At 37.2% G+C, this 13,368-nt stretch overlaps 3 protein-coding genes across 7 annotated transcripts in view; 2 read left to right on the forward strand and 1 right to left on the reverse strand.

Moving 5' to 3' along the window:
• Window positions 1-5,837, forward strand: part of LOC111795499 — an 18,364-nt gene extending 12,527 nt beyond the window's left edge. Inside the window, exons 2-9 of the mRNA XM_023677962.1 lie at window positions 18-444; window positions 875-937; window positions 2,028-2,771; window positions 2,879-3,013; window positions 3,432-3,515; window positions 4,623-4,685; window positions 4,771-4,857; window positions 5,343-5,837. Coding sequence (XP_023533730.1) covers window positions 70-444; window positions 875-937; window positions 2,028-2,771; window positions 2,879-3,013; window positions 3,432-3,515; window positions 4,623-4,685; window positions 4,771-4,857; window positions 5,343-5,630 — 1,839 coding nt within the window. The 5' untranslated portion in view covers window positions 18-69 and the 3' untranslated portion in view covers window positions 5,631-5,837. The remainder of the gene's footprint in view (window positions 1-17; window positions 445-874; window positions 938-2,027; window positions 2,772-2,878; window positions 3,014-3,431; window positions 3,516-4,622; window positions 4,686-4,770; window positions 4,858-5,342) is intronic.
• A 1,684-nt stretch (window positions 5,838-7,521) lies between these two features.
• Window positions 7,522-11,396, forward strand: LOC111796145. 2 transcript variants are annotated; one of them, XM_023678856.1, is made up of 3 exons: window positions 7,522-7,771; window positions 8,252-10,220; window positions 10,568-11,396. In XM_023678856.1, the coding sequence occupies exons 2-3, from the start codon at window positions 8,268-8,270 to the stop codon at window positions 10,898-10,900; spliced, it is 2,286 nt and encodes a 761-aa protein (XP_023534624.1). In that variant the 5' UTR covers window positions 7,522-7,771; window positions 8,252-8,267; the 3' UTR covers window positions 10,901-11,396. The 2 variants fall into 2 exon arrangements, with proteins under 2 accessions (XP_023534624.1, XP_023534625.1); XM_023678857.1 differs by having other exon boundaries at window positions 7,522-7,766.
• Window positions 11,397-12,212: 816 nt separating this feature from the next.
• The window catches only part of LOC111795498, a 7,610-nt gene continuing 6,454 nt past the window's right edge, over window positions 12,213-13,368 (reverse strand). For all 4 annotated transcript variants that reach the window (XM_023677961.1, XM_023677959.1, XM_023677960.1 and 1 more), the window contains one exon: window positions 12,213-12,807. In XM_023677961.1, coding sequence (XP_023533729.1) covers window positions 12,678-12,807 — 130 coding nt within the window. In that variant the 3' untranslated portion in view covers window positions 12,213-12,677. The remainder of the gene's footprint in view (window positions 12,808-13,368) is intronic.

A 13,368-nucleotide genomic window follows, 5' to 3' on the forward strand; every position in this document is an offset into this window, starting at 1 on the left:
TTCAGTCACACAGAGAGATTCGAAGACTGAACATCGGCCATTGATTGGAATTTCTCGCCCATTTTCACGATGGGGAACCGAAGATTTGCGCAGGTTTCTACTAGCGATGAGGAAGATGAAGTGCCGGCAACGAAGCAGCAATTCTCTAATTCAGACGACAACTTGCCAATTCGGAGGAAGAGGAAGAAGATGAAGTTCATAGAGGAAGAGGAGGAGGAGCTGGAGGAGGAAGGGGAAGAGAGAAATCGCAGGAGTAGAAGGAGTAGAAACAAGGGAGAGAAGGAGGTGGAAGCTTATAAACAGCAGGCAGATGATGAAAATGAGGACGATCAGTCGCAAGAGGACGCGAAGCCGGTTGGGGATGCTGTTAGGGTTTCTGGGAAAGGGAGGGGAAGGAAGAGCCATTACAATGCGTTTGAATATGATGGGAACAGATATGATCTCGTGAGTTACTTTGTGTTATTGGTTGTTTGGTTTTTAGTGTTGCTATATTTTTTTAGAATTCTACTTAGTTTTCGCATTTTTTTTTTCAGTGTTTGTTAATCCACTTAGTATCGACAGTTGTATGGGCTTGAAAAAAAATGTGAGACTGAAGCCGTGAAAAGTGGATTCTTGTAGTTGGCAGTAGCTAGGGCTTGGTATATCCCTAATATGCTGGCATCATGTTCTGAATTTGTTATCTCAAGTAATAGTATCATGTGCATTTTTTATGGTATCTTAAGCATACTTCGTAGTTTTGAACACGTCCAGGACATAAAACGTTTAAAAGGATGAGTCCATGGGACGAGTTGCATCTCGTTATACTTGTTCTCGTGTGAACATGAACTTCGTGATCACTGATTGTTCTTATGAATTTCCTTCTGATTGTTGATAGGAGGATCCGGTACTTCTGGTTCCTGAGGACAAGGATCAAAAACCTTATGTGGCAATTATCAAGGTAACATGCTTAATTTTTTCATCTGAATTTTTGAAATCTAATCTTTCGCTATGTCCTGGAATTTTGTGATGTGAAGCTTTTCTGANGAATTTTTGAAATCTAATCTTTTGCTATGTCCTGGAATTTTGTGATGTGAAGCTTTTCTGCTGCACGTTGATAAATGATATACAATGCTTTTATTTGAACAAATTGGCGTTTCTTTTGGCAGTTTCAGGGTGTTCAAAAATTGAGGTTAATGTTCACATTTTCATGTATTGGCTCTTTGAGTTGGGAGAAGTGGATTAGAATGTGTGTGTGTGTGTGTATGTGTGTGTTTAATGGATGTAATGAATGCAATGAGCTCCTTTACATTTTTGCTGAACTTCTTGAAGGAGTGCCTCCCCATCTTTGTATGAAGATGTCTATCCCAATCATGTGTTCACAAAACAAATTCAAAAGGTTACAGACAATGAAGTTGACCTTAATGGTCTAATTTGCTGTCATCATCTCTTAGAGGGGAGCATTTATGTAATTGTGGCTCAATTCAATGGCTGGACGTTTTCTATTTGAACTGTTGATACATTATTCATTCAATTGGTCACTCCTTGTGTTGGAAAAGTATAATTTCATTTTTTAAAACTGTTTAACCCTTTTCTCGTGAATTTAGTTGGGATGCATTTTCCTTATGTATGGCTGATTAACATATAAAGGAGATGCTCATGACTGGTCACTATATATTGGTTCCATAGTCAAAGGGGCAACTTGGATATGCAGTGGTGATTTTTGGACTTATTCTAAACTGCTAGCCACTTTTTTGGTAGCCTATCCTATTCATTCCCGTTAGACCATGAAGAATGAGTATGAAACATTTACCTGATAAGATTTGGATTCTTTTGGGGGCGTATTCTAAACCCTATCCTTCTATCTAGAGGGAACTTGAAGCTTGTAGGACACTGAGTTCTCACTACATGGTTTCCTTTTTCAACTTGATATTTTGAGCCTGTTCTTATATGGCAGTTCTTGTTTTTATATGTATGCACATACCTGTAATCTGCAGAGGAAGTTAGCCACTCTCTTGTCCCTGAACAATGGAACTTGGTCCTATTGATAGGATATTACTCAGAACAAAGATGGCATGATGGTCACTGGGCAGTGGTTTTATCGTCCCGAGGAAGCTGAAAGAAAGGGTGGTGGAAGTTGGCAATCACATGATACTCGAGAGCTGTTTTATAGTTTCCACCGTGATCAGGTTCCTGCAGAATCTGTAATGCATAAATGCGTTGTGCATTTTGTTCCATTGCATAAGCAACTTCCAGTTCGGAAGCAACATCCTGGTTTTATTGTTCGAAAAGTGTACGACACAGTTGAAAAAAAACTTTGGAAGCTAACTGATAAGGACTATGAAGACTCTAAGCAGGAGGAAATTGATGAACTTGTTAAGAAGACCATGTCACGGTTGGGAGATCTTCCTGATATTGAGCCTGAAGATGCCCCAGTTGACCAGGAAGATCAGTTGAAGACTAAAAGAAGTTTTAAAAGAAAAAATATATCTCCTCTTGATATTACAAGAGATGAATCAGAGGCAACCAGATACGATCACAGCTTAAAAGCTGAAACACCAGGAAGCTGTACAACTAATCGATCTGAGTACTACTCCATATTAGAAATATTTGACGTTCTAACAGGTGAAACTCATCGTGATAAATGGTTGGAAAAACTTTTGGAGGGGGTTCAGTACGTATGTTATACTCCTGAGAAAACACGTGAAGATGATATGGGACAAACTGCTGCTAATGGTGTTAGCCATGAAAATAAGAATCCGGAACCATCGATTGTAGCACAGAACAGTGCTAAGGTATGAAGTATGAGTACAAAAATCTGGTAGATGTGTTGATTAGCTATACCATTATTCCGTACCTTTGTAATCAATAAACATTGACTATATTTTTTCTGGTTTTGCAGAGCGGCAAGTCTTTTCTCTGGCCGGATGCAGCAGTTCCAGCCATAACTGCTCTCGAGAAGGTGTCCAGTGATGCCCTTTCTGCTGATTTTCAGAAGTATAACCAAAAAATGCGGCAACTGGTATTCAATCTCAAGGTTAGAAAGCTCTCTAGTTTTTTATGTGGCTTCATATGAAGGAAAGAAAAGAAGAACTTGTTAGTAATAGTACTGGCTTAAATGTTGGCAGATGCTTATTCTTGACAGAAATCTCTTAATCCTTAAAAATGAACACATGCCAATGAATTCCTGTACGAACGTTAGATAGCCTTTGTTATAAGGAATTTGTTACACCTGAGTTTTCTTTCTTTTATATTCATCTCAATAAGAAAGAAATATGCTGAGGGTCAAGTTGAAAGGAAGAGACAACCTACTGAATGCGAACATTGTTGAATGCATTCACTGAATAGGAATGTTCAACAGCAGGATGTTCTTTGCATCAAGAACGTAGTCACATGTGCAGTAATAATCTTTAACATTAATTACTGCATTCTTAATGATTTCTTTCTCTTTGCAGAATAATCGTTTACTAGCTCAACGGCTCTTAAATGGAGAGTTGGAGCCATCAAAAATCCTGAATATGTCACCCAATGAACTCAAGGTAAATTTTAACTTCAACACCTAGAATCATTTCAGCTCGTATAACCCATGCCATGTAACATCAGTTATAGCTTAATTAACGAGCTAGGTCGCTATTATTTCTTGTGTCTACCTCATGGATTTTTCGGAATAGAATTTGAATATGATCAGCATAGAAATGGATGGTCAAATTAGGAATCGTTATNTTTTTTTTTTTTTTTTTTTAGATTTTGTATGATTTATATTATTATTTGTGTTGTTTAAAGTTTAAACGTGTGCTATTTCTCTCCGTTATGAACTTTCTGGGCAGATGTGATGGTTTTTGTCAAGTTCAAATAAATAAGATCACACTTGAAACCAGAAGGCATCATGAGCTTAAAGTAACTTCCGTTTTGTTTATTTTTGGAAAAGGTGCAAAATCTCCTATAAACTATTTTGTAGTTTCATTAATGTAACCAAGCACACCCATTTATTTTAAATAGAAAGGAAAACCTTAGCCATAAGGTTTCATCCTGCCTTTTAAGGACTAGGGAGGAGCCTTGTGGCAGGCAACATCTCTTGCAAACTCGTGGAACATTTGTTAAGAGAGAATCCCTAGTGTGTAGTTTTTTTTTTTTTTGATCTTTTTAGGCTATTTTTTGTTGTAGACTGATTTTTATTTTGTTGTTCTATGTGTTTTCTTTCATCTTTCTTAATGGAAGCTTGATTTCTCATTTTTTTAAAGATTGTCTGTTTGAGGGTGGTTCAATTTTTATTTTAGAATTACATTATCAAAGTAAAATCAAGAGGAACAAGTAATCAAAATATGACAATTAAAAAATAAGTTGGAATCTACTGTTCAAATTCAAAAATGGGATTGCTATGCCCTTCAAATTCAAAATTTTATACAGACCAGGATGCCCTATCCATTCCGTCTCATTTTCACGTGTATCATTATTAGCTACTATTCTCACTACGGTTTTTTGATTTGGTAAATTTCGTTTGCCTTGGTCTTAACTTTCTAGAAACTTGTGTACTCATTTGCGTATGGGAAAAGCTGCATGACTCTTTCTATTATTCTCAAGTGTGCATGGACACACATACATTTTCAAAGCAAGGATGTAGAAGTTACGGTGATTGTTCATTACAGGATGGATTGACTGCTGAGGAGATGGCAGCAACTAAAGAGCCTGATGAGTCCGAGCGTATGCAGGTCAGCTTTTTTTTTCCTCTTTCTCCTTTCTCATTTCAGTTACCATTTGATTTGCACATGATAAATACTATGTAACATGAAACAGATGACAGAAGCGCGGTGTTCAAGATGCACAGAATGTAAAGTGGGTGTAAGGGAAATCATCCAAACAGGACATGGAGAACGATATAAGGTCCCACTCTTTCTTTCTAGAACTTTGCTTTGCCTTAGACTGGACATAATCAACCTGACTTATGGCAACATCTTTGCATACGTTGCCTTTGACAACTATGCTTCTACTAAGACCTAATTGTTATTGTTTGTTTGCTTCTTTCCTTTCCTTTCATTTATTTCTTTCTTTTTTGAGTTCCACAAATATGGAGTAGATATTGAATTTTCAATAGGAGGTATAGATGTCTTAGTCGGTGAGCTATGCTCTTTACTGTTGCTGTTGATGATATATCTCTATATATACATATATATAGATATTTTTAATATAGTTTATAAAATCTATACAGTGTATTTTGTTCTCTTTATTCTTTTGCAATTTGGTCTGAAAAATATTTTGTTCTCTTATAAGTTGTGCTTTTTGCAGTTTGGTTTAAAAAATGTAATAGCTAGGAAATACTTGTGGAGATCAATTTATAGTGCTAACAGGCCCTGGTTTTACAATTCCAGTTGGAGTGCATTGCCTGTGGTCATTCTTGGTACGCCTCTAGGGATGAACTCTCTATGCTGACGATAGATGCGGCAACTAATTCTACAAAAAGTGTTGGCACCGCACCATGGGCAACTGCCAAATTTGAAGATGTGGAGAAGAGTCTACTCAGTCCCCGTGAACCCGAAAAAGCCACCGAGGACCTCTTCAAGAAAACGAGTGAAGCATACATGCCCGTATTGGATAGCCCGAAATCAAACAAGTCTAGAAAGGAAGATAACACAGAACCTGCTAAAAATGCACAGTAAGGCATCTGACCTTGTTTTATGTTTTGTTTACACTTAGGTTCGATCGCAGTGTACAGATAGACAGGATGCCATATGTATCTAAGTTCTCCAACCCTCTTCTCTGTCGCCTCAAGCTGTCGTGAACTATTAGCTAGGTTTACAGTTATAACCAATTACCTAACCCAACTTTACGTAGATTCCATGTTTATACAATCTTCTTGCATAGTAGCTGGTATTGGTTTTGCAAAGAGGTATTTTGATTTCTAAATGATCCTTATAGGTTACTTATCCCTGAAGAAAAGTGGGGTACCATTAGCCAGCCCTAGCTTTTCTTGCTAGATTCATGGATTAGCTGCTTCCTATTAGCTCCTTTAATAGTAGCCTTTAAAATATTTAGCCTACTCTGCTAAGATGGCCTTATATCTATCCAAGGAAGCCCCAAACATGTAATAGCTATCTCTATCATTCTCTCTTAGTGCTCTTTTATTGTTTATTGGCCAACTTCCTTTAGTTGCTCATCAATGGCTGTTAATATCTCTCTCAAATTGTGCTAATCTAATCTATCATAGCTTATTTTAAAAATCACAAACAATAGTATATCGGTGAAGGTCCAAAACCAAAATTGTAAAGGTAANAAAAAAAAAAAAAAAAAGGATCCATAAAAGGAAAGTCTTAGGCATACTTGAAAAAGAGAAGAAAAAGAAGGAATTTATGAGAATTGGGAGAATAAGATAGAGAAGAAGAGAAGAAGGGAAGAAGATAAGAGTTGTTTGACCAACTTTTATTGACTCTTCTTTTGGACCATTTGCCATTTCTTGATTCTCTCTCTTTGATAGAAACCTTCATCTTCTTTTTGCAGCTTTTGAATCCCTCCCATTTTTCTTTTTCTTTTTCTCTTTTTTTTTCCCAAAAGAAGTGTCATTTTCTTCAATAGAGCCAAAACTTGGTTTTATCCCTTGGGTATTTTGGTAATTTACCATGGTCAAATAAAGGGCTTTATGGTAATTTTAACTACCATATGATCCACAATTTTGATGATGATGGTGTTTATCTGACATTTTTATACCATAGGTGTTTTCGGTAATTCAATGATCCAAGGGGCTTTATGGTAATTGGATGATGTACTTACAGTTATTAATTGTGGATTCCACTCTTCAATATTTGCATTCCCAAAGTCCTTATAATAATGTTATTTTTTTCTCTGCAGTGATTATTTTGATAAGAGCACTTCCCATCCTAGTTGATGATCCGTGAAATTCCAATATTGCCCCCACAGAAATCCAGTCTATTACCAATGGGTATATATGGTTAGAAATCACGACTCTCCACAATTATATGATATTGTTCACTTTGAGCATATGCTCTCATGACTTTGCTTTGAGCTTTTCCAAAATGCCTCGTACCAATAGAGATAGTGTTCCTCACTTATAAACCCATGATCTTTCACTAAATAATCCAAAATAATCCTCAACATACATGTCATATCAAGGTACTTCCTTGGGAGTGCCCCAAAGGTATAATTTCTTTTTTCGACCATGGCACATACTAGTAGCTTTATTGAACTAGGTTAGAATTATTTGATGCACCCCATTAATACTTCTTATTACTAATTTATTGAGAATTATTTGTTCATGTAATTAAAATATTAAATTATAAAAAAAAATACTTATTTATTTATTATTACGTGAATATCATTAATATGTGAAATTATTGTTACATCATGAATTGAACTTGTTGGAAAATTAAATAATTAGCCGAATTGATAATATTTATTAAAAATAAAATAAAATTCAATAAAATAATAATAGTGCATGAGAAATAAGGAAGAAGAGAAAGGAAGCATGATGAGTGGGTCCTTTAAGTAGACATGAACAGGACTTTTGCAGTTATCTTGTCTCTACCATTAATACTTTCTTATTTTATTTCTCTCATTTTCCCTCTCGCTCTCTCTCTAAACGCATGCTTTGTGCTCGTTATGCATTAAGATCGTTGCCCAAGCTCTTCTGATCGTTGTATGTTTTCATCGTCTCTTAATTTGGGGGTTTCCCATTCTGCCATGGATTCTATTGAAGCTTTCAGCTGAAGAGATTGGTCGACATGATTGTTTCTTCCTGTTGTTTTTTGGGGTTTTCTCTGCCTTCACTCTTCTAAGATCTGGTGGGGTAAGCTTAAATTTTCAATTGAATTCTTCTGTTCCTTGTTCTGGGGTTTCTTCAATGTATCTTGCAATGTGTTTGAAGAAATGACTTTTGCTCCCTGACCTCACATTTTGAACTTTTTTTTGTTTTTTTCTTTTGAAACCTGTTGCTTGTTTGTGCTTTGAAGCATTAAATTGCTGTAGAGAAGGTCTCAGCTTCTGAAATCAAGTCTTTTTCTTGTTCTTGGAAGTTCAAGGATTCTGTTCTGCTTCTTTTTGTTCAGTTTGAGCTTTTATTAAGATCTGGTTTCTGAGCTTTGGTTTTACTTCTGTCTTGTACTAGATTCAGGTGGACATGAATTTAAGTCTTTGTAGTGTTTGTAATGATGACAACAACTTAAGTCTATGTTGAGTTACAATTTTTTCCCTTTTCTTTTTTGTAGCTAGAATTATTCTGTAAATTTCTTAGAATTTTGCTCAAAACTTAGTGTCTTTCTTCTGGCAGAGCTGTGGATCACATAATGGGACAAGAGCCAGAATTGGACTTTGACAGCCTTTGCACTGTGGATCTGAGTCCCAACACTGTTCTTCCATCTATTCCACGGCATTCGAGCATTAAGAAAAGAAGCTCGAGAACAAAACTTAACCATGAAGATTTTATGTTGAATGTAAAGGATGGTTTTACTGAGATTAGATTTTGTGGCGACCGCGGGTTTCGAAAAAGCAATTCATCTAGTCTAGTTGAACTGGAAGACAATGAACATATAGAATTTGAATTGAATGTGAAGAATGATGTTACAGAGATTAGAGTTGGCTGTGATCACAGTTCTCATAAAAGCAATTCACCTGGCCTAGTTGAATTGGAAGATGATGAAGTGCTCGAGCAGCGTTCTAAGCACGAGAGGTCTGAAGATGTAAGTAGCATAGAAGGGATGGGCATTCAAGAGGAAAGAGGAAAAATAGAAATTTCACGTGACAATTACACCTCTTGGGTTGCTGGTATTGTTGACTCTTTGTGTAGTTCAGATGAGGAATCTTTGGACACAAAACTGAATCAATCATCAGTTAATAAGGCTCGCATATGCCCACGTTCATCAGATAGCTTCATTGATATCTACTTGGGTTCTGAGATCAGTGAAACTGTATTGAAAGACTCGAGCAATCATCTTGAAAATGTTACAGGCATCGGGCCCCTTCACAATGGCAAGAAACTTTTCAAGAGAGACAAGGTACATGCATTGCCGAACTCGCTCTCTGCTAAGATAGAAACGCCTAAAAACCAGCTTCGAAGTGATCTACGGTTTAGACACACCCCAAAGGCTCACATAAGTCCATTCAGGAAAATGTTGGATCCATTTATGAAATCTAAATCTTTCGGGAGTCATTTCGGTGATGCAATCGAAGCAGGTGGAGATAAAGCTGTTAAGTCAATGGACATGCAGAAAAACAAGACATACAGAAAATCTTTGTTGCAAGATTTCACAAATGCAGCAATGAACTCAGATTGTGATTCTCATTTTCCGAGTAATGATAGTCATCATGATGTTGTTGCATCTTCACCTGTACATCTACACGGCTCTCTCAAGTTGGAAAAAAAACATGGGATGCCGTTTTTTGAGTTCTCTCAGAGCTCCCCTGAAGATGTCTACGTGGCCAAGACGTGGAAGACGGGCAATGCTTTTAAATGGGAATACACATTTCATACCCAAGATCATAAAAAAAAGAGTAATGCAAGTAGTTTTGGATTGAATCACAGCTGCAAACACGCCTTAATGGTGGGTCAGATGCAAGTTTCATGTTATCTATCCTCTGAACTTAGAGATGGTGGTTTTGACAACTCGATGATCACAGAATTCGTTCTGTATGATACTGCACGTGCTAGACAGAGTCCTGCATCTCAAGAGAGTTGCAACTCTATCCAAGATGCTGTTAAACCTCCTATAAGTTCTAATTCAGGCGTAGTAGGGGAAGCTTTCAGTGTTAATGATGGGACTCCTCTAGAAAAACAAAAACTTCATAAGAAACATGCTTCTGAAAATTGTGATAATGATTCTATAGATTCTTGTCCTTGGGATTCAGCAGATTTACATCCAGACCTGGAATCCGCATCTATTATTATGCAAATCCCATTTAGCAAAAGGGAGAGCTTGAAGTATAAAAGAGGTGATAAAACAAGCAGTAAATTGAACTCGGCCATACAAAGCGTCTCTAAGATTGAACAAAGGAAAGACGAAACTCCCCATCACACAATTCAAGAAACTCTGAAGGTAGTACTCCCCATTGGAAACCATGGTTTGCCAACTGTTGAAAGCCACGGCCCTTCTACATTACTCGATCGATGGAGGTTAGGAGGTTCTTGTGATTGTGGTGGTTGGGACATGGGTTGTCCTCTACTGGTTTTGGGCACCCCCAGTAGCCACTGTGCCGAAAACCAAGCGCAAAAGGGGAAACAGACTTTTGAGCTTTTTCTTCAGGTAAGCTTTCTATTGGTTCCATTGGCAGTCATAATGCTCGATTGTTGTTTCATATCAAGATTTTGATTACAATCATAGAATAAAAGCTTGAGGCGCTTAACCATCTTTCAGATGCCTTTTACATGTACATTCAATGGAAAATGTCAAATTGCAATAAATGGTTTAGCTGGGCATTGTATGTATCGATTTTCTTGGTTTAGCAGAGATTTCCTGTTGCAGATTTAACTTTTTTCAGATGCTGTATTTCAGTTCTATCTAAATTATTATGATGCATTGTGTTAGTTTTCAGTCAATGAAGTAAAAGACATTTTTCTTGTAGTAATGCTTGCCTTTTTATGTGGGTACAGGGAGTGAAGGATGCCACTCCGGCATTGACCATGAATGTTGTAAAAGATGGACAATACAATGTCTATTTTCATGCACGATTATCAACATTGCAAGCATTCTCCATTTGTGTTGCTATTTTACACGCGACTGAAGCCTGTAATGCTGTCCAAATGGAGGAAGAAACAAAAGAAATGCAACATTCTAATTCCTTAAAAGTGCTTCTTGAGGAGGAAGTAAAATTCTTGATCGACACAGTCACGATGGAGGAGAAGAAAAGAGAAACAAGAATGTCGAAAGAAACACCGCCATCCTATTTGTTCCATCCTCCATTTTCTCCTATTGCTAAAGTGTAGTATAAAGGCCATTGGATCAGTGCAGATATTATGGCTTCTTCAGATGATTCCACATCGACTTTAGAGAGGTCACCTGACTAGAGTTAGGAAGCTGCCTGATAAAGCTCAAAAGGAAGAAATTGTACAAGGGAATCAGCAACCGTGCAGGCTCTCGGAGTCGGGGCATTTGAGTTCTTTCGTATAGCGGAGCAAGAGCTTGCTTCGAGAAGCTGAAATGACTTGTAGAAGAGACTTGGGAAGATGCTAATTGGGGAGCTCACGTCATGTGCAGGACCCATTTATTTGTTATTCTTCAAAAACCAGATCCTTCTGAATAACTTGTAAGTTAACTGTCCATATTGTAAGATGGTAGGGAGATGAGTAGCCAATTGATAACAAGTCCTTCACATTGGACTTTTTGTACATTATATTGTTAAGAGGTAGAGTGAGTTAATATCTGTAGAAATATATATTTTAAGAAGTTTTGTCTTGAATCTACTGTTCGAGTTCTTCTCTAGTTTTCGCAACGAATAACGAGCAGGTTCTATTAATCTTTGGTGAAAGATTGTCTTGTTGGCCTCAATCTATGTTTTTGTATGGCTTGTTATTGTATTCCTTCACTTTTCTTTGGGGAAAAAGAAACATTCCATGGGAAAGTACTACATGGAGCTGGGCATTTAGTAAACATAGTTGATATTTTGATGGTTTGGCTGTTGGCTCTGTGCAAAAGTAAAGATCATAATCCTCATGGAATAAGCTTGAAGAAAATGGGCCATTTTCTTTTCATTTGAAAGATTCAGAAAGTGGACAAATTGGTAACATTTTTCTAAAGGTTAGCAGTCTACGCTGAAGCCTACCTAAGAAATTGCTTCAAGGCTTTCAAGGCTTTAGCGGGTGATACTGACGTGAGATAAAATTGCTTCAAGGCTTTCAAGGCTTTAGCGGGTGATACTGACATTATAACATCTCAGGCTCACTTTGGGTTTTCCCTTCTAAACTTCCCCTCAAAATTTTTAAAATACGTCTGATAGGGAGAAGTTTTCATACTCTTATAAAAAATGTTTCGTTTCCTTCTCTAACCAATATGGGATCTCACAATCCACTCCTTTCGACGCTGGCACTTTTCCCCTCTCCAATCGATGGGGAACTAATACATTTTTTTCAGTTCTCTCTACCCGATGCCTCTTTTATGAGTTGAAATAAAGCCTTTATCTCCCTCTCTCAAGAGAAAAATGTGAACACTTGGATGCTTGTGACCACCTCAATAAAAAGAACAGTGTATAAAGTTGGCCTTGAGATTAAAGTACTCAAGAGTATTGACATGGCTACTCAATAATGTGCAATAGGGCATCATTACAAAAGAGGAAATAATTAAAAAAAAATGATACCTGTTTATTTACTTTTTCACTTGAAGGGATACAGAATAGCCCAAGCTTACAGGTATTTTACCTGGATAATTATGATGACATCAACGTACAAGGATTCACGGTTGTTTACTTTCAAAAATGACTTTTCTTTGGTTAAAAGAATCTATAGCAAATCCCAATTCGTAGGTTTCTGCTGCTGCATCAAGTTCCTTTACAATGCATGGAACACCATTGGAGCGACCATCCCCAGTCATCTAAAGAGGCAGTTTTCTTCCCCTAGCACCACTTATCCATGTCAAGTTCTTCATATTTTGGTAAATATTATGAGCACAATTCCGATAACGTGGTGGTCAATGATGATGATGAAGATGCTGCTAATACTGATTGGGAAGAGAATTGCAATTGTATTGTTGAATCATCTTTTGAGTTTCTCATCTGATTGGTGTTGGAGTCTTCCCATGTTGAGGCGCCTCAAGAGAAAAGATTCTCTTCAAAAATTCATAAGAGGAAAAGAAGATTGCACCTTGAGACATGTACATTATCAGTCTTGGAGTCAGGCCCCTAGTATCATACAGACGGGACAATAAAGTCAACAAACTACAGAAAGATTAAGAAACGAACCTCCTTGACAAGAATATTTGCAGAAGACTGATGAAATGTTAGATACTCAGAGACAAGCAAATGCCAGAACAAAGCATACCTATAGAGGCCTTTCAGACCTTCTTTCTTGCCAATTTCATAGAGCGCTTGAATTACACTTTTATATGGGCTCAGAGATCCTGGAATCTGTGTTTGCAATCTCGTTTTTACCACATCAAAAGGAGTGGTAAACAAAGCAGCAGTAGATCCAGCTACTCCTCCACATACTAACTGCAGATATAGAAGGATCGCCGTGATCTATGTGATTTATATTGCATGTATTATAGCCCTAAACATCACTGTCACTACAGAGAGGCTGTTCCCATCGAATTATCATTAATTTTAAGAAGACGAGTGCCAAAAGATCAAATTTAAGAAGACAGAGTGAGGTTAGTGGGAAAATAACTAACCGTTTGTGAGGTAGTTTGCTGAGCATTAGATTTCATCAGTCCTTTCAAACTTTCATAGGTATAGAACTGCAAA

This window comes from Cucurbita pepo, chromosome LG05, assembly GCF_002806865.2.
Source record: "Cucurbita pepo subsp. pepo cultivar mu-cu-16 chromosome LG05, ASM280686v2, whole genome shotgun sequence".
NCBI lineage: Eukaryota > Viridiplantae > Streptophyta > Magnoliopsida > Cucurbitales > Cucurbitaceae > Cucurbita > Cucurbita pepo.